This window comes from Halyomorpha halys, unplaced genomic scaffold (genome assembly GCF_000696795.3).
Source record: "Halyomorpha halys isolate HHAL.00 unplaced genomic scaffold, Hhal_1.1 Scaffold78.1, whole genome shotgun sequence".
Taxonomy (NCBI): domain Eukaryota; kingdom Metazoa; phylum Arthropoda; class Insecta; order Hemiptera; family Pentatomidae; genus Halyomorpha; species Halyomorpha halys.
Genome location: NW_027108467.1, coordinates 461,700 through 487,951, shown reverse-complemented (window position 1 = coordinate 487,951; position 26,252 = coordinate 461,700). Strand labels below are relative to the sequence as shown.

General features: G+C 32.6%; 2 protein-coding genes and 1 long non-coding RNA gene across 5 annotated transcripts in view; 1 reads left to right on the top strand and 2 right to left on the bottom strand.

Moving 5' to 3' along the window:
• LOC106692917 (gamma-interferon-inducible lysosomal thiol reductase) overlaps positions 1-26,252 on the top strand; it is a 160,469-nt gene that overhangs the window by 80,630 nt on the left and 53,587 nt on the right. The gene's annotated exons all lie outside the window — the stretch shown is intronic.
• Positions 7,717-10,019, bottom strand: LOC106692913 (putative ankyrin repeat protein RF_0381). The gene has a single exon (XM_014439152.2). It carries the CDS (start codon positions 9,617-9,619, stop codon positions 8,546-8,548), a length of 1,074 nt encoding a protein of 357 aa, XP_014294638.1. The 5' UTR covers positions 9,620-10,019; the 3' UTR covers positions 7,717-8,545.
• Positions 15,379-17,969, bottom strand: LOC106692916 (uncharacterized). 3 transcript variants are annotated; one of them, XR_010843254.1, is made up of 4 exons: positions 17,701-17,969; positions 17,491-17,597; positions 17,267-17,367; positions 15,379-16,801 (listed from the first exon to the last, which is right to left on the bottom strand). It is a non-coding gene; the product is annotated as an uncharacterized lncRNA (long non-coding RNA). The 3 variants fall into 3 exon arrangements; XR_010843253.1 differs by having other exon boundaries at positions 15,379-16,625; positions 16,709-16,801; positions 17,267-17,597; positions 17,701-17,967; XR_010843252.1 differs by having other exon boundaries at positions 17,267-17,597.

The following is a 26,252-nucleotide window of genomic DNA, read 5'->3' as shown; positions in this document are numbered from 1 at the left end:
CGGGGCATACGATTAAGGAATGTCCGGTAAAGAAGAAGGGACTGCCACCGCGCTGCAGAAACTGTAGCGAGCAAGGCAGAGAGGGAAAAGATCTCTAACATTGGGGGGGCACCAGGGAATGTCCGCTACATCTGGAGAAGATGGTCATGCAGGCGAAGAGAACGCGCTATGCGTAGGCTGCAGATCCTGCAGGTCAATATGGGCCGAAGACGAGTGGTCGCGGACGAATTTAGGACTCTCGCCCGAAACGTCGACATCATGGAACTTCAGGAACCATGTCGCAACAATGTGGTTACAGAGTTTGGTGTGGCGTCGAGGGTGGTCGCTTTGGGCAGTGGTGAGAGGAGGCCAAGAGCGGCGATTGTGATAGTTAATCCTTCCCTCGACGTTATGGAACTAAACCAATTTTCCACTGGAGTTTAGGCGGCATGTTACTAGAGGTGGGGAAGGATCTCCTTCGTCCTTGTTTCGTCGTACATGCCACCTAGAAAGAATAACTAAGATATCAACGATAGTATTGCTGCTGTGGATTCTGTCGTACTCAAGTATAATAATGCGATAGTCTGTTCTGACACCAACTCGAGGAGCACGGCCTGGGGTTCGGTTCGCACAGACTCCAGAGAGAGGCTGATAGAAGAGAGCGTGGCTAGGTGTCAGCTCGTCGTTATGAAAGAGTCCCCTGGCCCCATATTCGTGTGTGCGAGGCGTCAGTGTTGATAGACGTGACACTGGTCACGGCTCTCATGGCGAAACGAATTGCGGACTGGGCCCTAAGATCAGACACGAGCTCCGACCACCGGGTCATAGCCTTCAGTGGAGGAGGAAGGCGGAGCCCTAGCGGAGGAAAGGGGCTTCCTGACTCGATCGGCGAACTGGAGAGCCTTCTCCAGTGAACTGTAGGGGATATTAGTTGATAGAGAAAGGGAGGAGGTGGGGCCTTCCATGAATGAAGGAAGAGTCAGGAATTGACCACAGAGTGGCAACCCTGACGGGCGCCTTCACCCAAGCGGCAAATATTACCTTTGAGCGCCATAGGGCGAGAGCACGTCCGATCCCATAGTGGACGCCGACCCTGACGCAGCTGAAGACAGATTACTATAGGGCCAGGCGTAGGTACCAGGAGTGCAAAAATGAAGAGAGCAGAGCTGCGCTCCGAGAGAAAAGCAAGCATAGGTATAGGGTATACCGAAACGGCGTGCGTCACCAGAAGAAGAAGTCCTGGGACGAGTTCATCGTAGAGGAGACGGAGAAGAATCCCTGGGGCATCCCGTACAGGATAGCACTGGGCAAGGTGAAGCCAATACAAATGATGGGCTGCCATCAAAGTTGGAGGGGCCCAAGCAACCACCCTGGAATAAACGGCGATGATGTATATTGACTATACATACCCCAGGGATGATCCGACCCAGGACAGTGCAGAGGCGAGTATGGTGAGACGAACCACGTCATAGCCACCAGGTACCGCAGGTACGCTGCAATCCTCAGGAACCCCATATATCGAAGAGGAGCTGTTGGAAATCTTCAACGAGTGCTTGGATAAGGGGTACTTTCCGAGCAGGTGGAGGATTTCAAAGCTGAGATTGCTCTACAAAGTGGGAGGCAAGGATAAGGAATCGCCAAAGGCCTATCGGCCTATATGCCTCCTCCCTGTTATCAGCAAGGTCCTGGAGCATATGATAGTGCATAGCCTCAGACCAATCCTCAGTACTGCGAGTCACCCACGGCAATACGGCTCGATAGATGGCAAGGGAACAACAGATGCGCTGCTGAGAGTGCGTGAGGATGTAGAAGGGAGGGCAGAGAAATATGTCTTGATGATACTCTTCGACATATCCTCCGCCTTCGATAGTGTTTGGTGGTTGCGCGTACTCCAGCGGTTGTAGGAGTTCGACACCCCCAGCAACTTATACTCCCTCGTGAGTAGTTACCTTAGTAACAGGAGTGTGAGGATCATTCCGTATTGTGAGGACTATTCCGAGGTCGAGAGAAGGATCATCAAGAGAGGCTGCCCGCAGGGTTCGGTTCTCGACCAGGCCCTTTGGAAGTTGGTGTTCGACGAGTTGTTGGGGGAACTAGAAGATAGAGGGTTCCTTGCAACGGCCTACGTCGGCGACCTGACAGTCATCGTGGCCGAGAATAGCAGAGCCAGATTGAAGAACGAAGCGGAGAGATGTGCTAGTCTGGATTCCGGGGAAAGCTGCAAAGCTTCGGAAAGAACATCGACCCCCGGTGCCCGACGAGTAGGATCCCAGAAACGGCAGAGCATGTGGTTTGGACTGCACTGCGATGGAAGGACTGACCGCGTGCCAGGTTGAAGAGAAAAACCGGGATCTTCGCCCTCACCGAGTCGGACTTCCATCTCCTGATGGAGGAGGATAACTACCCGTTCTTCAGGGAGTTCATGAACGGGTGGAGGAAGGTGGTCGGCTCAACGCAATTTACATTGGGAAGGGCTCAAATACCCGGAGCCAGCGAGCCACCAATGGAAGATGAAGAGGACAGCGAAGAAGCAGGCTGAGACCAGGAGGGCTGGACTAGGCTGCGTACTGGAAGTGAAAACTGGACGGATGCGGACCAGAGATGTTGGACGTACCGAACGGATGCTGAAGGATAAGGTGTATCCCCATCTTAAGGCACTCAATCGAGTGCTGGGCTGCACCGCGTTTTCAGAAAACTGTTCCCAAAAAAATTAATTAAATGGTCCACCATTAATTATGTATATATTTATGGAAATAAAGTTTTAAAAAAAGATGTTTATTGGCAGCAGTGGCATGCGCAATCCTTATGCAATATCCCACTGTTTTGCCGAACCCCGTCGGCGATCGTACTTGGCCTGTTGACATATGACGCATGACGCGATACAGTCACGCACGGTGCGCCTCACAGATTTCCAGAAGTAAAATAGCTTTAGCGCGCGCAAGGTTTCCTCTATACTCCTGTGATTTGTTTTGCCTGCGTTGTGGTCGGCGACGAGTTTTTGATACGCCTCTGGGTCAGCGATCGTCTCTACCTGTTGTGGACATCTAGTTAACGAATAACCCACTACTACGCGCCCCTGTCTTCACAGTCTTTTCAGTTTGTCCACTATTACTTTATTTCCTACGTACACGTGGCAGCTGGACAGGGCCTCGCGAATACCGTAAATATACGCTCCAGAGGAGAATGTCTAAAGTAGCGGGGGCGCGAATCAATCTGGTCGGTAGGCCCTTGTAAACACTCGCCCTTATTTCTGTTCCGATTTTATAACGATTTGCAACTTTTTATCGTTAATTATCTCATCGATCTCCGGAAGTTCCGTGGGTCTATATGTTGTTGCATTCCCATCCGATTCACTCTGAACTAATGGAATTTCCGGCCCGCTCTCCGCCCATTCGCGTAGATACCTTATCGCAAACGGTTCAACAGGTGCTTCCTCGTCCTCGATCGCGTTCACCACTACATTGTCGACGCCCTTCTTGTACACGATGTGGAAGTTATATGCCGCGAGCCTTCCTTTCCACCGCGATACTCGTGCTGACGATTCTTTCAGTGATCCGAGGTGTAAGATGGGTTTGTGATCCGTTAGTAGTTCAAACTTCCTGCCGTAAATGTATGGCAGAAAATATTCTACAGCCCATACCACCAAGTTCGCGTTCAATCGCGCTGTATTGTTTTTCAGCCGAATTTAATTTCCGTCCAGCATATGCAATGAGTTTCCCCTCTTCGAAATGCTGGGATAGAACGGCCCCAATAGCCAGAATCGTTTCCCTTTTTTTAGAATTTCGCTTAATGGATGAGTAATCTCCGCAATCCCCGAGATGAACTTGCGGTAACAGTTAATTATACCCGGTAAAAGCGCTTCTTGGATCGCTTTCACACGTTCCTGATACGGCTGTACTCCCTTTCGCTATACCACGTGTCCTAAGAACCGGATTTATAATATATTATTAAATATTATATTTACATTGTATATTATAATATTAAATATATATATTTTAGATACTCTGATAATGAAGAGAGCTTTGGAGAATTCATTCTCTAGTGTTGAAGCAAATAGAAAGCAGAGCCAATAAGATTTTTAACAAACAAAAAACCTGTCAAGAAAGCCATTATTCTCAGCTTTAAAACTGGGTGCTGAGTTGGATAGTATTCAACGAATTCTTTAGGACATTGCTTATATTAATTCTGGCTATTTTGGTGATTTGCATGATGCTATTAGCTGGAACTGTGATTTGGGGATAATAGAAGAACCAATATCCAAACTTGCAATTATTAATAAAAGGGATTTGTTCGGAATGAGTCCACTACAATTAGCTGTGACCAGCAACAAAGACTTGGAATATGTCCCTAAAGATCTCGCTCTAGGAGCTGATGTTAATGCTAGAAATCTGTCAGGTCTATTTTTCAGTTAGCCACTTTAAAAGTGAGACGTTATTAAAGTTTTCCTTGAATATGGAGTAGGTACTGAATATGTGCATTGACACCTTTAGGTGAAATTGAAACCAAAAATAATAGTAATGATGATGAACCAAAGGAACTAAACCTTGAATTCTTAAATGAAGCTAATGAATCATAGTCTATTGAAGATTAATTTGACCAGAATTATAATGAAAAAGAAGAAGAAGAAAATGAATTTAATATATAAGAAAATGAAAGTAATACAGAAGCAAATTCTCGCTATCCAACAAGAGTAAAAAAACCCAAAGAGTTTCCTGGCTACATTGTAAAAGTAAAGAACCAAATAGTCTTGAAGAAGCAATGGCTTGTGATGATGTGGAACTTTGGAAAGAAGCAATAAAAGAAAGAATATCTCATTCAAGGAAAACAATGCAGGGACGCTAGTGGATCTTCCTCCTACCCAAAAGGTAGTTAAATGCAAATGATATTCCAAAATCAAAAAGAACAAAGAAAATTCATATTAATATAAGGCTCGATTGGTGGCTAAAGGTTTTACAGAAAGTTATGGGATTGACTATACTGAGTGGTATTCTCCAGTGGTAAGAAATTCAACAATAAGAATGTTGTTAGCATTATCAGTGAAGGTTAATTCAGAAATTTCACACCTGGAGGTATCAACAGCGTTTCTTAATGGAGAATTTAAAGAAAAAAATTAAATGGAACAGCGAGAAAATCTTATTGTAAAAGGTAAAGAGGATAAAGTTTGTCGATTGCAGCGTGCTATCTATGAACTTAACCAGTCTTCAAGAACATGGAATGAAAAAGTAAATGAGGTTCTGTTATCCTAAGGATTAGAGAGATCTAAAGCAGAACCTTGTATTAACTACTGAAATTAAAATAACTAGGATTTTATTATTGCAATTTATGTTGATGATATTTTGCTTTTTATTAATGATTAAGAAGAGAAAGTTCGAATCAAGGGAGAGCTTTTAAAAACTTTTAGAATGAAAGATCTAGGAGAAGCTCTGCAAGCTTGGGAATGAGAATTAAAAGAAAAGAAAATGAATTACTCCTTGATCAGACCCAGTGCATTGAGAAAATTCTGGAAAGGTTTAATATGTCTGATGCAAAACATTGTGTTCCACCTGTGGAATCCAGCATCTCACTACCAATAGTAAATCAAGAAGACAACGATTCATACACTTACAGAGAATTAATAGGATATTTTGGTGTGTTTAGCTATGACATGCAGATCAGATATTGGTCACATAGCAAGTGTACTTAGCCAGTAAAATAAGGGACATAGGAAAGAATTCTGGAATGCTTCGAAGTGTATGTTGTGATACTTAAAAGGCACAAAAGATTTATGTCTTTGTTATTCAAAAGGTAACACCAACTTAATTAGATATGTTGATGCAGACTGGGGCAACAATAAAGAAGGCCGAAGATCTTTTGTTTTCAAGCTTGTTGGAAGCATTATAACATTGGAGAGTAAGAAACAAAAAACAGTTCCTTATATAGTACTGAGGCAGAATATCTCTCTTCAAGTGATGGAGAAAAAGAAGCTAAGTACTTAAAGGCTTTTCTTTGTGGATTAGTTAAGAAGAACAATGCTGTTATTATATGTAATGATAACGAGTCAGCTCAGAGACTATCAGAAAATCATATTCTGAACAAAAGGACAAAATATTTTGACATTAGGTACCATGTTGTGAGAGAAGCAGTAAAAGAAGGATCCATTCTGCTAGAGTCCTTGCCAATAGAAAACATGGTCACTGATATCATGACAAAAACACTTCCAGGCTCCAAGCCCAACAAGTTTCTAGAATTAATTGGTTTAAGAAAGGCAAATATTGTTTGCATTAAGGTAGAGTGATAGAATATCTGACTGTGGTTATGTAATGCAACCATCACTTACATTCAGTTCTTTGTTACAGCTATTAGTAAGATTGTTGTGAGTCTGTATTTGTGTAAACATCATGTTTATAATTGAGTTCTATGTTGTACTACTGATCAATTATATAAACTGTGTATTAGACAAGAAAAGTTTTCACATTAATTCTTTGATTTATAAAAGAAACCTCAAGATTCACAGCAAACTTATCATATAGAAATCTTGTATTAAAAAATTGTATGTTTAAAACAACAGAAATCTCCGATATGTATTTGTATATAGAAATCATGTATTGAACAATGGAATATTTTTTTTTGTTTTTATCCCTTATTCAGGATATACATATACTTTTTATGTTTACCTGAATTAAAAATTAACAAATGATGAAATTTGTAAGTTATTGGCATTAAAATATTTTTATATCGATAAGGTTTATATTGTTTACTTTATTTGAAATTTTTTATTGTATATAATTTTCAATAAAAAAACTATAGGAAAATTATTATTTAAATGTTAATATTTAAGTACTAAATAGGTTTATGTCTGAAGAATATTTATTTATTATGCTATAAATCTATGGATATCAGTTTTAAAACAATCACTAACTATTTAAGCTTTGGAAGTTATATTTATACCTAGCTAGATTGTTTTGATCCTAATAATGAATAGGCATGGTATAGTAAATTTAAAATAAATGATAGTAACATATACTTTTTTTGTTTCTACATTTTCATTATTTTTTTATTCATTTTTCCCCGCTATTTATGAATCTTGTATTTGACAGGTGAGGGTATAAATAAAAAGATAGAAAAAAAAATATCACGAACTTTATTGTTATATCCAATTTAACTATTAAACAATTTTCTTATATATTATAAGTGCTGACAAAAAAGGTTCATAACAGTTTCCTTTGATTTTTATAAAATGGCTATTCACTTAAAAACCACACAATCTCAATACAAAACTATCCTTCAAGAAATGTTATTTTTTTTATTAGGCATATCAACAACACTAACAATTAAACCTACCTTCATCAGGTTAGGACCCTGATATCTCTTAATTACTGAGCTTAATTTATTTACAATTTAAATAATGTTCTAATAATTGTTTTTGTTTTTGATAGACAAGGGCTATTAGCCTAAAAATCAAATAAATTTAAATGAATTGTAATAATTCAATGATTTATGTATGTTAAAAAATATTAATGTGAAAACAATTTTTAGTATAAATACAATAGCTTTTACGAGGAGAAGATGGTTGGGGGTGCAGTCAAAGAAAAACACAAATAAGTAGGTGTAACCTATTTTATTGTGCCAACGTTTCGGCTAGAGTTTCTAGCCTTCTTCATGGCTAAGAACAGAACAAGATAACAACCACAGTAAGTATATAAAATAAAATGATTTTTATTTTATCATTTTATGTTTTCCTGTTTATACTTTCTATACTTACTGTGGTTGTTATCTTGTTCTGTTCTTAGCCCTGAAGAAGGCTAGAACGTTGGCACAATATAGTAGGTTACACCTACTTATTTGTGTTTCTCTTTGTCCGCACCCCCAACCATCTTCTCCTCGTAAGTCATCCACGGTCAACTATCTCTCATAATTAACAATAACTTTTAGTCTTAAAACAATTTATATTTCTTTATAAGTCCGACATTACGCCCATTGTCAAGGACAATCTAAAATACTATTTTAAAACTACACCAGTTTTAAAAAACATTATGCTAGCTAATTAATTTCAGTCCAAAATTACCATATTTCTTCATATTCACATGGCATTGTGCAGTGTTAAAATCTTGATTTACACTTATCAATTAGTTAAAGGGAAAAAAACAACAAAATAAATAAACAAACAAAAAATATAAAATATAGTATATAATATAAAATAAAATAAAGGTCAGTACATATTATAAACAATACAAGTTGAGACACAAATTATCTTAAAATACTTAAAACCATTTCCTAGAGGGCTAATATTGGTTTTTGGACAACCAATTGAATCATCTTATCCCTTAAGAATAAAGTAATAGACTGTACCATTGAGATACAGTAATATTCTAAGACAGCAGTTTTCCTCTCAATGATTCCCTCATTGATTAAAGCCTATAATCATCAATAACTTCCATCCTTCCTCTAAATTGACTCAATTAAATGATCTTAATAAACCACATTAAACCTGAGTCCCCTTCTGATACTAACTCATGTCGCATTTGGCAGCAACTGAATCCAAAATAATGAATTGATGTGATCATGGTCTAGGAAAGGGTAACTCTATCTAAATTTCTGAAGACACCTGGAATGCTTTCAAAAAATTGTGTAGTTGCTGATTAGTCAAATAATAACAAATCTTTTCAATGCAGTCAAAGTTAAGAATAACTTCTTTTTCTCTACCTTCAGAATCATCTTTTTTTGATATCCTGTATGTCTGCAGGTCCTTGAATTGATTAATCCACTGCCCCCTTTGCAACGCTAAACCAATAGTATGTTTAATGACATCGTTATAAATAGGAAACATTGTTGTTAACTCTGAATCATTTATATCTAAATCAGCATATAACGGTTTTGGATAACAATTATTCCCAAACAGGGCAAAATCAAACACTGAATGGAATGAACTGATTTTAGTTGTCTGCATTAATCCAAGTTCCCTAATGCACTTGACCATGAATTTGCGCAAATCACCACACCAATTAATTCTTGAATCTTCCTTCAATTTAAGAACTTTTGAAAAATTGTTAACAAAGTTCTTGAGGAAAATTATCTTTATGAAAATTTTGGCACACGAAGTAGCTAACACAACAGTACCTAACACAGCAGATTTTTCTAAAAATAAACCTAATGCTGTCAAAAAATCATCATAGACATATTCAGTATCTGCTCCAAATTCAAGGAGAATTTTAATAACATCAAACTTTTTAAATTGCTTAACTGCCAAATAGAGAGGAGTCTCACCTGACTGATTTCTAGCATTTACATCAGCTCCTAAAGCGAGAAGTTTAGGGACAAATTCTGAGGCTTTGTTGCAGGTCACAGCTAAGTGTAGTGGGGTAGTTCCAAATATATCCCTCGCATTAATATTTGCTCCATTTTTGATTAATTGTTCTACTACTACCAATTCACAGTTTGAGCTAACAGCATGATGTAAAACACTTCTACAGTTGTAACTAAAGCCAACATTAAGGTCATTGATGTCGTGAAGCATTAGTTTAATACCTTCCAAGTTAGCACCCAGTTTTAAAGCTGTGTATAATGTGTTCATAATAGGTTTTTTGCATGTTGAATCATATCGGTGTTTCTTCCCATCTACTTCTTCCACACTAGATGATGAATTATCCAAAGCTCTCTTCATTATCGGAGTATTTCGGAAAATATGGATGCACAATAATTTCTAAAACACCTATCTTCGTTCCCAATTATTTTCTAAACAAGCTTTTTCTGACACCACGTGCTTGACCTTCAACAAGAACCACAACTAACACAGCACACCTCTAACCTGGAAGTCGTAACCTTCATAGCTGTTATTCACTGCTCACTTGATCGTAATAGTTTACCTCAGTTCCACCAATATGGCCGAAGCCCACCTTCGTGACGAGAGTTTACTGACGGTCCCTAAACTGACCCCACTAAAGACAACTTAAGTTGGTTAATAAAACTAACCATCTTTCAAGAGGGAACATCTCTGTCTCTGCACACTTACTCCTTTCTCTCTTTGTTAAAGGTTAGCTTATAATACACCACAATTTTCGGCAGCAGTTGCTATTACTTCTTCCGACTTATAAATATTTTATAATAAATACGTTTACTTACTTCTTCTAACTTATAAATATTTTAAAATAAATACGTTTACTTCTTCTAACTTATAAATATTTATTATACGTTAGAAGAACTAAATTTTGATACTTAGGCTCTGTAACCTTAAAATAGATCGGAAGCATTTATTTTGTGGTATTTTTTTTAATAAGAAAAGAAAATCGTTTAATAGTTAATCTGAATAGAATAATAAGGTTTTCTTGAGCTGTAAAGGAGTAACTTTTCCTATATTTTCACCAATATAATTTCATCCGTTATTTTAAATGCCCTATTAAAAAAGTTATTAATAACGTTGTATTTCAAGTGAATAGGATGACAGGATAAATCAGGTGTAAAATTAAAAATTTTGTTTAAATATATTGATGACATTTTCTGCATTCTTAAAGTGACATAAAAATAAGATGCTTAAATATTTAAATGGTTACTATGAAAGATTAAAATTTACTATTAACTTAAATTAAAATTACTGCTTTTTAATAAGGCAATAAAAATAACGGATGAAATTAGATTGGTGAAAATAAAGGAAAAGTTACTTAACATGTTTTAGGAAAACTTTTATCCTAAAGGGCTAATAAAGAAAATATGGGAATTAAATATCAAAAAATCCAAAATAATAGAATAGACCAAAATCAAAATGAAAATGCGATAAGAGAAAACAAAAAATACTATTGTTGTAATTATATAAAAGGTTTGTGAGAAGGTATAAAAAGATCTTTCACATATTATGATATGGAAGAAATTTCATTATGTTTCAAACCATACAAGAAATAAAAAATTTATTATAGTAGAACAAAGGCCCCAATAGATAGAAAATATAAATCTCGATTAGTTTATAAAATTCCATGCATTAATTGTCCAGCCATATATATTGGTGGAACTAAACAATATATGAAAGATAGGATGTATCAACATGGGAATTATATAAAAAATATGAAAAAGGACCTAAAGAAAGCAGCATTGGTGCATGTTGTTCAAAATAAGCATGATTTTGATTTTAAAAATGTCAAGGTCATTCATAAAGAAAATAATAATTTTAGAAAAATATAAGAATCAATTTACATTTCAAAAAATGTTAATTATATCATAAATTCCAAATCCGATTCTAAAGGACTAAACCACCATTATTCTGAAATTTGAAGCAAAATAAATATGCAATTATTAGAAAAAAGTTGGTAAAAAGATAAATGTATAAATCCTTGATTTGTACAGATGTATATGTAATATATACACACACACACACACACATATAAAAGCATGTATAGGTGAGTGGATATGTGAAAAAATAAAAAAGAGAGGGGGAATATGAATGTAAAAAAATACAGTAATTGTGGATTTAAGAAATGATAAGTTATAAGCAAATAAATTAAAATTGGATTAAATGTAAAAATAATATTTTTAATGATAAAATGATAACAGAGTCCTAAACTGTTGAAGGTAGGTCTGTTATTAATGATGTTTATAAGTGGAAAAAGAGAAGATTATTTATATGAAAAAGTTTTAGATTTAAAAACATTATTTGAAATTTGTTGTATTATTTTAATATTTATAATGAGGTGTAGATAGTTGACCGTAGATTAATGATTGGAGAAGTTTGTCAGGGGGTGCGGTCAGCAAAGAACAACATAAATATACAAAACCATATTTATTTATTTTATGCCGACGTTTTGATCTGAGTTTCACAATTTTATGTTTCTCTAAACGTTGTTGTTATCTCTTTTGTTCTATAGCCCTGATGAAGACCTGAAACTCAGGTCGAAACGTTGGCATAAAATAAATAAATATGGTTTTGTTTATTTATGTTGTTTTTTGCTGACCGGACCCCCGACAAACTTCTCCAATCATTTGAATATTTAATTTATTTTAAAGATATGACATGGGCAATTAGCATGGAGAAAAGATTTTAAAGCAAATGACATCAATATTTAAGGTATACTCAAAAATATTAGTATGTTGTTAAGGAAACAATGTAATTAATATAAAAACAAAAATTATTTATTGTCTCCTTGAGGGCCGAAACGTTGTTGAATTCCTAAAAATAAAAGTTGAGAGTTTAGGTGGATCAAAATTGTGTGAATTAATAATGAAATAAACCACTCTCAAACAATTTAAAAACTCATTTCCTTATGATTACACCTAGTTGAAGTGGTAAATGAATGATTACTTTAATGATTTATTATAATGAGTTTGCTTTAATAATTGTTTTCAGTCAATTTGTGATTTATTTTAGTTAATAATATTTTGTTCACTTTTACAACATATTTCTCTAGTTATGTTATGACTGATTTATTTATAAATCTTTAATAATTAAATTAACATAAAGTCAATAATTAAATAGGGAAATTAATTGAAAGATACTAAAAACAAACAAAAAATCATTTGATGACATTGGTCTACCACAACAATCCAAGCAAGTATTACCTTGACAAATACTCTAGGGTTGAGTTTCATACTTTGTTAAGATACTTTTAAATTTGTATTATTGTTCATAGATAACATTATAACAGATAATTAAAGAGTTTTTATTCAAATTTAAAATATCCATTTCTCAAGAGTAAAGATTTTTTTGACAAATAAATATTCTTCAGACAAAAACTATTTATTACTTAAATATTAATATTTAAATAATAATTTTCCAAAAGTTGATATAACGACTTTATATACTAAAATAAATTTTATTTTGCCAATAAGATCTCTATTGGATATACAGTGCAATCTCAGTAACCCAAACACTCCAGTTATACAAACTGGTGTAAAAAATAAAACATTTTTTTGTTTGGAAAACGAACAGGCAATAACATTTTTATATTACTGATTTAATATATTTATTAATTGATTTATATTAAAGCAACTTCAATGATCCAAATTTCTCTCAACTTTTTATTTTAAAATACTTCCAACATTTTAACCCTTAGGCCATTCTCAAACAACCTAAAAATTTTTTTCACATTACTATAGTACCTCCTTACATAATACTAATATTTTTGTGCATACCTCAAATCATTAAAATTTTTTTTTCAGCCTAATCGCTCTTGTCATATATCTTCAAAACAAGAACAAATATTACATTAATAACATAACAGTTTACTTAAATTTTTTAAAATGGCTATTCACTTAAAAACCACACAATACCAATACAAAACTATCCTTCAAGAAATGTTATTCTTTTTCACCATATCAATAACACTAAAAATAAAACTTACCCTCATCAGGTTAGGACTCTGATATCTCTTAATTTATTTACAATATAAATAACGTTCTAATAATTGTTTGTGTTTTTGAAGGTAAATGACAAGAGCTATTAGCCTACAAAACAAAGGCAATTTAAAGAATTATGTATGTTAAAAAATATTGATGTTATGTGAGGAGTTAATAAATTAATAATGTGAAAACAATTTTTAGTATAAATACAATAAATTTTAGTCTTAAAACAATTTATATTTCTTTATAAGTCTGATATTTCACCCATTGTCAAGGAGAATCTAAAATACTATTTTAGAACTACATCAGTTTTAAAAAACTTTATGCAGGCTAATTAATTTCAGTAACAAATTTCTTCTTATTGACGTTGTGCAGTGTTAAAAATCTTGATTTACACTTATAACTAGTTAATGGGAATAAAAAAAAATAAATGCACACAAACTGAAATCGTTCTTTATTGAAATTGTATAAAATATTTTTAATGAAGTAAACAATATAACCTTTTTCAATACAAAAAATAAAATTCAAATAATGTAAACAATGGTAATCCTTTAATTCTCCAAGCATTAATCTACGGTCAACTATCTACACCTCATTAGTAATCCTTTAATCTTTACGATAGCTTCCCCAAAATGGCGGAATACCATTTATCCTGACGAGAGTGTACTAATGGTCCCGAAAGGAGCCAAGAGCATTTTAGAATAAATTGTGACTTCAACAGGGATTTTTCCCCTCTAAAGGGAATTTTTACGGGGAAATGGTAGCAGTGAAATCCTCCACTGCCTTTTCCGTTCATCACCATTTTTGAAAACCAGCCTTGTGTTATTTGTTTTTATAAACTTATATATATATTGTTCAACATTTCGCCCCTCTTTTCTGGGCTTCATAAGGGCTAAAAAGATACAAAAACAACTAAGAACATTACAACAATAAGATACAAAAAGGTAAACTTGAATAAATATAAAACATTACGTAACAATGGTAAGAATAAAAAATTATGTAATTTTTTTTGTCATTGTTTATTTTATATTAATACTATTTTAAGTCTTCCTTCCTTTTATTTATATATAATTTTCTTTTCACTTATTTTTTACATAATGTTTATCATACTTAAACTTATTTTTTTGTATCTTTTTGTTGTAATGTTCTTAGTTGTTTTTATATCTTTTTAGTCCTGATGAAGCCCTGGAAAGTGGGTCGAAACATTGGACAATAAATAGTTGAAAAGTATTTTGTTCTTTTTTGACCGCAACCCTGACCATCTTTTTCATATTATTAACTTCTTAAGTGAGTACTTATAAGAATAAGAAAATTGTTAACCCAATAGCTAATCTGATTATAATACTGAGGTTCTCTTGAGCTGGAAATTAATAACAATAACAAAAAGTTTTGATAACAAAATTGTGAGATACTTTTTTTTAATATTTTTATTTATACCCGCACCTGTCAAATACAAAATTAACAATCAGCGGACTGCCTGACTGTTATATTAATTAAACAAATAGCATATTAGTGCATCTCTAACCATCTTCTTCTCATATATATTATACAGGCCCAACAATCTTCTCATAATTTTATATTTGTTAAAGAGGGAAAATGTATTGGGTTTAAAGGAGAAAATTCTATGGTTCATTTCATTTCCAGTTGGTGTGTTGCACTCATAAGTAAAAAGATCAAAACAAGAGAATAAGTTTAGTGATTTTTTTTTCAATTTATTTATGCCAGATAACTCAGTAACACAAAAATATAAAGAAATTATTTAGATAAAAAACATCAATATAACTTCAAACACATACAAAAAAGGCAAAATTACAAACGGTGGGATATAATATATATTATTTTTTGTGAGATGGTCGAGGGTGTGGACTGCATCCTGGACTATCTTCTCCTCATATTGAATCTACAGCTAACCATAAACACCTCGATATTATTTTCCACAATATAATTTATATAAAAATTAATTAATAAAATGGAAAAGTTAACAAAGGTATTATTAAGGTAAAATTATAACAATAACAAAAATACTGGAAGATTGCTGATTGACCGTGTGTATCAATGAATGTAGTTTGGTCCGGGTGCGGTCAAAGTAAACTCAAATAGTAAATTGGTGTAATATTTTTATTTGATCCAACATTTCCTCCCATGTTGCAGGGCTAAAAGAGATACAAAGACTTAACATAAATACAAAAAAAAAAGTAAGTGGAAAATAACAAGGGTATACAATGAAACGTAAAAATTAAATAAGAATAATTAAAAGTTATAAACAATAAATGAAAATGGTAATAGTATCAGATAAAGAGAAGAAATATTAAAGAAAGTACAAATTAAGAGATGAAAAGGGATAAGAGTAAAATCAAATGAAAATGAACGAGCAGTGAAATAAACAGTGATAGTTACATTCCATATCGATATTTTATCACTATATACACAATGATTTCTAAATACACATACAAGACTTCTGTATACAAATAAGAAATTTCTCTCTCTCTATATATATAAATATATATAGGGAGAGAGAGAGATATTTATATAATATATATATACAATATTTAAATACCTCTGGGATGTGTCCATTCATTCATATCATCTTCGCTTACAATAATTAACTAGCTGAAGACAAATAAAACTCAAAATAAATACAACAAACAGCAACAGTTCTTTATTGAAAATTAAATCCAATAGAATATTTCAAGTAAAGTAAACAATAGACCTTATCGATACAAAAAAAAAATATTGTTATGTCAATAACTCTTACAATTTTCAACATTTGTTAACTTTAATGAAAGAAAACACAAAATTTTCCCCTCAATGATTCTCACAATGAATTATGGGCTATAATCATTACTAACTTCTATTCTTCCTTTAAATTAACTGAATCAAATAAACCACATTATACCTGGATCCAAAATGATGAATTGATGTGATCATGGTCCAGGAAAGGGTTACTCAATCTAAATTTCTGAAGACACCTGGAATGCTTGTGAAAAATTCTGCAGTTCCTGATAAATTTTTACTAAATTGTAAAGATTTTTTATTACTTGACTAAACAGGAATTACAAAATTTTTTAAAAGCATTTCAGGTCGCATTTAGCAGCAACTGAATCATGATGTGATCATGGTCTAGGAAAGGGTAACTCAATCTAAATTTCTGAAGACACCTGGAATGCTTGTGAAAAATTCTGGAGTTCCTGATAAATTTTTACTAAATTGTAAAGATTTTTTATTACTTGACTAAACAGGAACTACAAAATTTTTCAAAAGCATTCCAGGTCGCATTTGGCAGCAACTGGATCATGATGTGATCATGGTCTAGGAAAGGGTAACTCAATCTAAATTTCTGAAGACACCTGGAATGGTTTTGAAAAATTGTATAGTTCCTGATTAGTCAAGTAATAAAAAATCTTCACAATAAAGTCAAAATTTAGAATACCTTCTTTTTCTCTACCTTCAGAATCATGTCCGTTTGATATCCTGTATGTCTGCAGGTCCTCTAATTGATTAATCCACTGCCCCCTTTGGAAACCTAAAGCAATATTATGTTTAATGACATTATTATATATTGGAAATATTGTACTCTCTAACTCAGTTAAATCTACTTTAGTATATAACGGTTTTGGATAATAATTATTCCCAAACAGAGCAAAATAAAACACTGAATAGGTTGAACTGATTTTAGTTGTCTGCATTAATCTAAGTTCCCCAATGCAATTGACCATGAATTTATATAGATCACCATAATTAACTGTTGGATCTTCCTTGAATTTAATTACTTTTGAAATATTGTTGACAAAGTTCTTAAGTTGAATTCTCTTTATGAGAATTTGGGCAGATGAAGCAGTACCTAACCTAACAGGTATGTCTAAAATTGTTAAGGAATCTGCACCTAAATCGGAATACCCATGTTTAGTATCTGCTTCATATTCAAGTAAAATTTTTATAACGACTAACTTTTTTAGGTGGCTAACTGCAAGATAGAGAGGAGTGTTACCTGACAGATTTCTAGCATTAACATCAGCTCCTAGAGCAAGAAGTTTAGCGACATATTCTGAACCTTTCTTGCTGGTCACAGCTAAGTGTAGTGGAGTTATTCTGAAGAACAAAGAAGTAAAAAAGAAGAACTAATATCCAAAGGAGCAAGTGTCTTTTATCAATACTTGCTCCTTTGGATATTAGTATTCTATCAGTTACAGCTAATAGCATCATGCAATGTACCAAAATTAATGTCATCGATGAAGAATTCGTTTAATACTATGCAAGCTAGCACCCAGTTTTAAAGCTGAGGATAACGGTTCGTTCTATGTTGAATCGTATTGGCTCTTCTTCGGAACAATAAGGAATGAACTCACCATAGCTCTCATCATTATCGGAGTATTTAGGAAAATATAGATTCACCATAGCTTTCTAAAACACGTATCTTCGCACCTAATCATCTACCAAATAAGCTTTCACTTTAAGCACAAACTTTACCCACAACATCAAGAACCACAACTAACACAGTTCTAACCCGATGTAACATCGATAGCTGTTACTCACTTCTCACTTGATCGATTAATTTCAATAACTCAGTTGTAACAATATTAATTGTTATTTTACATAATGCTAATGGTTAAAGTTTACTTCAGCTCCACCAAAATAGCGGGAGACCATTGTTATCCAACCAGGCTGTACCAAGTAGAGATGCTACATCGATTTTTTGAAGCCGATGTTTTACGTTTGTCTCAATTTTTCATTTTTTTTTGTAAAAGTAACTTAATAAAAAACAAAAAATTTACTGTATTAACAGATTCTTATTAACAATATGGTGGGATGAGGAAGTACATCCTACCTTCACGCTAATCAGGATAAAGATTACAGGTCTATTCCAACAACCACTTCTGACAATCCGGAACTGTACAGAGCATGCCTAGTACAGGGTTGGGGAAGGAAAAACACTTACTATGCTCCTGACAGTCATTCGTGGTTGTTTGAACTAAGAATACGACATCGACAACAAAAACATCGATGATTTAAAATATCGTTCCTAACAAAACATTGCCAAAAATACATCGATGTTTTTGAACATCCATTTCAATAACATAAGGTCTGTTCCAAAGACTACGCATGAAGAAGTGGTTGCTCAAACAAGGGATGCTGCATCAACTAGAAAAAACATCGATGTTATAAAATATCAATGTCCAATATTAAAATATCGTTGCTTACAAAACATTGCCAAAAATACATCGATGTTTTTGAACATCCATTTCAGTAACATAAGGTCTGTTCTAACGACTTCTGATTATCCAGAACTGCACGGAGCATGCGCAGTATAGTATCTGGGAGGGAAAAACACTTACTATCCGTGCTCCGGATAGTCATAAATGGTTGTTGGCAATAAGAATGCGAGATCGACAACAAAAAACATCGATGAATGAATGAAACTATAATGAATGTTCAATATTAAAATATGGTTGCTTACAAAATATTGCCAAAAATACATCGATAAATATAAATCGAGAGCCCAGTCACTAAGATGCATTGGGAGCTCTGAATTATTAAGAGTGAATGAGACTCTATGAGAAAATACTTTTTGATGAACTTAACAATTATTTATTTAATGTCGAACCATAGCAGAAAAATAAAATAAACAATTTGGTTGGTCATTTGACGACGCGAACAATGTTTAATAAAAAGAATTATAATGCCAATAGAAGGCGAAATGAGGAAAATAAATAGTCTGCAATCGTAATTAATTAAGTCAATTGATGGCGTAAGTGGAGTTGCCATAAAATGAAATTATATTCCAGGAGGAATGACGGTGATTATTTGTAACTAATAGTACAAGAGCCCAAGAGGAGAAAAATGACAGTTATCTCACCCCAATTTTTGATAACTTTGATGAAAACTATGTATAATTAATAGTCAAAATTGATGAGTCTGCCAAATATAGTGAGGGGAATAAAAAATGGCAGCTGTTTTAAAGCGATAAAAAAAAAATAATTTTTGTTAGGAGCCCTATATCTTAAAAAGTAGGAACAACACAAGAAAACCTAAGAGAACGTCATTTAAAGAAGAGAAATTTAATAAAGTATGAGTCCTATTATTATTATTTACGTTAAATATTTTTCGAGATATAGCTTTTTAAAAAACAAATTTCATAAAAATGTATGGGACCTACTGAAAGATCAGTAGTTAGTGAATTTATTTAAAAAAATTCATATCTCAAAAACCATTTGACGTACAGACGTCTATTAGCACTCAAATCAAAGCTAGTTTAATGAGCGGTATTGTAAATTATGTAGCTTGTATGTATTCTTCGTAGGAGTAATAGTTTACATTAAATTTGCTAAAATTAATTGATTTATAGTTGCCAAGTTCATATTCATATGTGAATATCAAAAAAACTACTACCCCTACGAAGATAAGTGTTATAAACTACTTTTATAGTAAGTTAAATTTCCTTTATTTTGAGTGTTGGCAGACATATGTGCGTCTTATGGATCTAGATATATATTTTTTTCAAAAATCCAGCATTTTATACGAACAACTATAAATTAACATTTTGTGAGTTAATTTTGTCAACTATCATAAAAACTACTAATCCTACAAAGATAAACATTATTAACTAATTTGTGCTCTGGCAGACATCTGTACGTCAAATGGTTTCTGAAATGAAGTTTTTCATAAATCAAACTTATTGTCTGAACAACTATAACTCTATTTATTTTAGCAAATATCATGGAAATTACTATTCCTATGAAGGTAAAGGTCATAAATTTCTGTATAGTCCATTATACTAGCTTTAATTATAAGAGTGCTAACAGACATCTGAACGTCGAATGGTTATTGAGGTATAGATTTCTCAAAATAAATTAACTAACTACTAATCTTTCAGTAGATTTTTAAGAAATTTTGCTTTTTAAAAAGCTATATCTCGAGAACCATTGGACGTATATAGCTTTTTTAGGGCTAATGTTTCAGCAAATTTACTCTTCTTTAAATAATGTTCTCTTAGTTTTCTAGTGTTGTTGGTAGTTTTCAAGATGTAGAGTTCCGAATGAAAAATTAGTGTTTTTTAAAGTTTTGAAACATTCGCCATTTTTTATTCCCCCCACCTATACTTGGCAGACTCATCAATTTTGATTAGTAATTATACATAGTTTTCATTGAAGTAATCAAAAATTGGGGTGAGATAACTGCCTTTTTTTCTTCCCGGCTCTTGTAATTTAAAGAAATATTTGTAATGTATACCTTCAATATTAACGTGTAGATAAGGCATCTGGATTGTCTAGGTCTTGGAGTAAACATATAGTTCTGAGACTCGAGTGTAAAAAGATCGATTTAATATGTTTCAACTTTTTAAGTTTTAATTAATTACGTTTTTGAAAGAGTCAGTTTTAAATTGATTACAGTTAATTAATAGATGTGGCTAATCCACAGTGATTTAGGGTTTAATGTGTCCTGTTTAACTTAATGTTTAATAGTATACTTGTTCGGCTGAGTTTTATAAAACTAATAATTTGAGTGAAGCAAAATTAAATTTCTAGGTGGTTAGTTTTACATTTCAGTCATAATGCAATGTAATAATGTAAGCTAAACTATGTAAGTTACACAGGTGTAATTTAAAAATAAAGATTGATTCTTATGGATTATATACTGTTTATAATTCACTGATTCCAATAAAGAATTATAGTTTGCTATGATAAAGCTGTTCTTTGACCCTGGAGATACACTAATTGTTTATGTACATATACCACTTGCATAAAGTACCTTCAAATGTATTTGAATTTATTGAGTAGCTTCTAAAAAGATTGCATAATATAATACCACTTAGTAGTGGTAGGCAAATCACCACTTAATAAAATATACTTTATAAAGTGATTTTATCTAGCAAAATGAAAATTTCTTAAAATAATTTAAGATGTTAAAAACATAGTTATTTTATGTACCTTTCTGATATTATGCATACTCTTGGCTAAAACAATTAAAATTCTATATTAAAAATAAAAAAATATTTTAAAAAAGGATTATAGCTGAATATTACTACACTCTATTTCCTTCTCCCTGTATAAAACACATTAAAGTGAAAATAATACCTACTTTAAATAAATTATCTAAGTAAATATACTTGTATAGACTTGCTCTAAATAGTTTCACGATAATCAGACAATTATCCAAAACCAGTTATATTCTAAATTTTAAAGTTTTTACTAAAAAATAAGCTCTGAAAATTATACGATACCCAGAAAGCACGATCCTGAAAACGGAGGAGCAAAGTAAATTAAAATTTTAAAACAATATCCGGCCCGTGTTGACCAAAAGGTGGCGGCAGTGGGGGTTCAAAAATGTATTTACCAAAACTGCCAACCAGTATTAAATAAAAAGCTTGGTTCCACTTTTCCCGGGTAATCGTAAAATTTTCAGAACTTACTCAGTTTGATAAAAAAATAAAGTGATATACGGTCTCAGGGAACTTACCTGGAGGGGGGGGGGATAACCTGAAAATGCCAATGAGGACTTGATCACATTGTCTTACTTGGTATTACTGAAGGGACTTGGTACCTGACAATACCTAATGAGGAATTACTCCCAGGCATTGCCGTAACATGATAATGTATTGGACAATAGAAAATAAATTTAATTGGGATTTAGTTATAAAAACATAATTATTGACAAAATAAAATAATACATATTGAGGAAAATAAAAATAATGTAGAGAGATGGGTAAGCCAAAAAATATATATATATATATAATAATGTTAGATTGGAGAAGTTTGTCGGGTAAAATATAAGAGGTTGTAAAGAAGTTTGCTATGAGAACATCAGCCTTTTGAGATTGCTGGCAGAAATATGAACGACCTTTTCTGCATGTTTGCCTTCTTTGATTTAACTATATTTCGGTGGAGGTTGGGCATACACAATCCATTCAATATACCCTCTCCCATTTTGTTTAACCTATCCTCTTCCATGTTTTGACCCTCCACAGTGTGCAGAAAGTTCTGTCTGCTGAGCATCTTAAAAAACTTTATAAAAATGACTTGAAAGCTACTTTTGACTCAGGTTATAAAATACATGAAATACCCATCCTGACAATTAATTATCATGGTTCAAAACGGATGTTACCTTCCTAATTACGGCATGTTTCTAAGAAGAAATCATCTATCAAATAAGTTTACTACTTTCTTTATTTTTTTTTTCCTTGGGTCCCAAAAATCTAGGAGTATAAATCTCATTAGAGTCCGACAAACTTCTCCAATCATTAATCTACGGTCAACTATCTACACCTCATTATAATAATGTTAGTGTGTTAAAATTAATTTTGATTATGAGTGCTACTGCTGAGATGAGATGTTGATAATGAGGTAAGATGCTTATTTGAGGTGAGCGGCAGGAACTCAATATTGATAGAGGTTACCTATTAGGCTTGTTAAGATTGCCGCACTCGTCCTGGTTACCTGGACATCTTCCCTCTAGCGCTTGTAACATAGTTAGGTCGGTTTTTGGTTACATCCTCAGGTTTTAATTTCAAGGAATTATCCCTACCAGGGCTGGGTGCCATTGTTTTCCTAGATGGTGCCCTTTGTTATTTAAACATATGTCCCCATTTAAACCTAGAATCTTTTAGGTTCAGCCTCTTGCTTGAACAGAAGTGATACATAAGTACTAATATCTGGAACTTAGAAAATTAGAAAAATATTTAAATTATGTATTTTATATATATAACTAATAGCTAACGAATGTTTGTAATTACGATAATTATTGACATGATAAGACATAGCATATTAATCGACTCTTCTTCACCTTTAGCAGAAGTGAAGCAATACAAGAGATTATCTACGTAATTATCAGTGTAACAAAATAATTAGTACAACCACTAGATTATCAATTAATAACACATTTAGCATTCTATCATTAACAAACCTTAAATAATGAAATTGAATAATATAATATCAAGCACACATAATTAACTAATTCATAAAGCTAACTACTCACTAGTCAACAAAATATTGGTAGGTTGTCAACAGAACTGAACATTTCTATTGCCGATTAAGCACACACTTATATATCCCGTATTTACAGTTACATATACTCTTGATACTTCCAGTGTCTGTCTCTGGCCTGAACAATTAAAATTATATAAAATATTTTTAAAGAAGTAAACAATATAACCTTTCTCACTACAAAAAATATAAAATATAGTATATAAAATAAAATTCAAATAATGTAATAATTTGAAACGACAAGAGGAGAAAAAAGGCAGTAATTTCACCCCAATTTTTGATTAATTTAATGAAAAATATGTATAATTACTAGTAAAAACTGATGATTTTGCCAAGTATAGGAAGGGGGAATAAAAAATTGCGGCTGTTTCAAACCCATAAAAAAAAACATTAATTTTTCATTCGGAGGTTTATATCTTAAAAACTACCAACAACACTAGAAAATGTAAGAGAACATTATTTAAAGAAGAGTAAATTTGCTGAAATATTAGCCCTAAAAGAGCTATTTACGTGCAATAGTTTTCGAGATATAGCTTTTTAAAAAGCAAAATTTATTAAAAAATCTACTGAAAGATAAGTACTTAGTGAATCTATTTTGAGAAATCTATATTTCAATAACCATTCGAGGTACAGGCGTCTATTAGCACTAAAATTAAAGCTAGTTTAATGGGCTATAAAGTAGTTTGTGACGTTTATTTTCGTAGAAATAGTTGTTTTCATTATATTTGCTAAAACAAATTGATTTATAGTTGTTCGGACAATAAGTTTAATTTATGAAAAACTTTATTTCAGAAACCACTGGACCAGCGCTCAAATTAAAGCTAGTTAAATGTGCTATAAAGTAGTTAATAATGTTTATCTTTGTAGGAGTAGTAGTTTTTATGATATTTGACAAAATAAACTCACAAAGTGTTAATTTCTAGTTGTTTGTATAACATGTTGTGGATTTTTGAAAAAATATATCTCTAGATCCATAAGACGCACATATGTCTCCTAACACTCAAAATAAAGAAAATTTAACTTACTATAAAGTTGTTTATGACACTTATCTTCGTAGGAATAGTAGTTTTTATGATATTCACATATGAATATAAATTTGCCAAATGAAAATTTGTCTGAACAACTATAAATCAATTTATTTTAACAAGTTTTATGAAAACTACTACTTCTACGAAAACAAACGCTATTGACATAGCTCATTAAACTAGGTATAATGTGAGCCCTAATAGAGTTATTTACGTTAAATATTTTTCGAGATATAGCTTTTTAAAAAGCAAATTTCATAAAAATGTTGTATGGGATGTACTAAAAGATCAGTAGTTAGTGAATTTATTTTGAAAAATTCATATCTCAAAAACCATTTGACGTACAGATGTCTATTAGCACTCAAATCAAAGCTAGTTTAATGAGCTGTATTGTAGTTTATGTAGTTATTCTTCGTAGGAGTAATAGTTTATATTAAATTTGCTAAAATTAATTGATTTATAGTTGCCAAATTTATATTCATATATGAATATCATAAAAACTACTACCCCTACGAAGATAAGTGTCATAAACTACTTTATAGTATGTTAATTTTCCTGTTCTTAGAGTGTTGGCAGACATATGTGCGTCTTATGGATCTAGAGATATATTTTTTTCAAAAATCCAACATTTTATATGAACAACTAGAAATTAACATTTTGTGAGTTTATTTTGTCAAATATCATTTATCGTTTATTTTGTCAAAACTACTAATACTAAAGATAAACATTATTAACTATTTTATAGTTAACTTAACTATAAAGGTAACTATAAACTAGTTAAATTAATTAACTACTAATCTTTCAATAGATTTTTAAGAAATTTTGATTTTTAAAAAGCTATATCTCAAGAACTATTGGATGTAAATAGCTCTTTTAGGACTAATGTTTCACCAAATTTACTATTCTTTAAATAATGTTCTCTAAGATTTTCTAGTGTTGGTAGTTTTTTTTTCAAAAATCATTGAGATATAGATTTTTCAAAATAAATTCATCAACTACTGACCTTTCAGTACGTTCCATACAACATTTTTATGAAATGTTGCTTTTCAAAAAGCTATATCTCGAGAACTATTGAACGTACATTGCTCTATTAGGGCCCATATTTTAGCAATTTACTTTACTTTAAATGACATTCTCTAAGGTTTTCTTATGTTGTAGCTACTTTTTAAGATATAGAGCTCCGAATGAATTTTTTTTTTTATCGTTTTGAAACAGCCGCCGTTTTTTTGGCGCAGACTCATCAATTTTGACAATTAATTATACCTAGTTTTCATTAAAGTAATAAAAAATTAGGGTGTGATAACTGCCTTTTTTCTCCTCTTGTGCTAATAGCATTGAGAACTCGTCGTGAGATACGGCCGATCAAGGAGGCTTCGAGTAGTCTTATGTCAGAGTCTACAAGTGTGGCCGTGTCTTTTCTGGTGTTTACCAGGCTCTTAATTTTGTCGCCGCCCTTGATGAAATGCTCCAGATCTCCAATTACTCCGGTAAATGGCTCTGGCTGACTTATTACTTTGTGAATAAACTCTGAGGTTTGTGTCCTCATCTTGAGTAGTTCGATCTGCGTTGTTTCCGTCGCTTAGTTGTGACTCTAATTTGGCCCGCTCAACTAATCTCTGTGCCAAATGGTACTCAAGACTTTCCAACTGCACTTCTGCTGTTTTCCTCATAATTGATTGATCAGCCTTATTATATAAGACTAGCTATAACTATATAAGATAACTTACTGTTAACTTCGGGATTCTGATACAGCTAAGAACTTAAGTCATGTAATTTCGTTTCGGCACCTATTATGATTAGACTGAAGGAAAATATTACACTAATTTATGAGAACAACCAACTATTTATTAAGAACAGGTTAATTGATAAAAAACATCAGGCTAACATCATGAAAAAACATCTCTTGATCGTAACATTGTTTATCATTATTATTTGCAGTTTACAGATAGCTAACTTATATATATACACATAT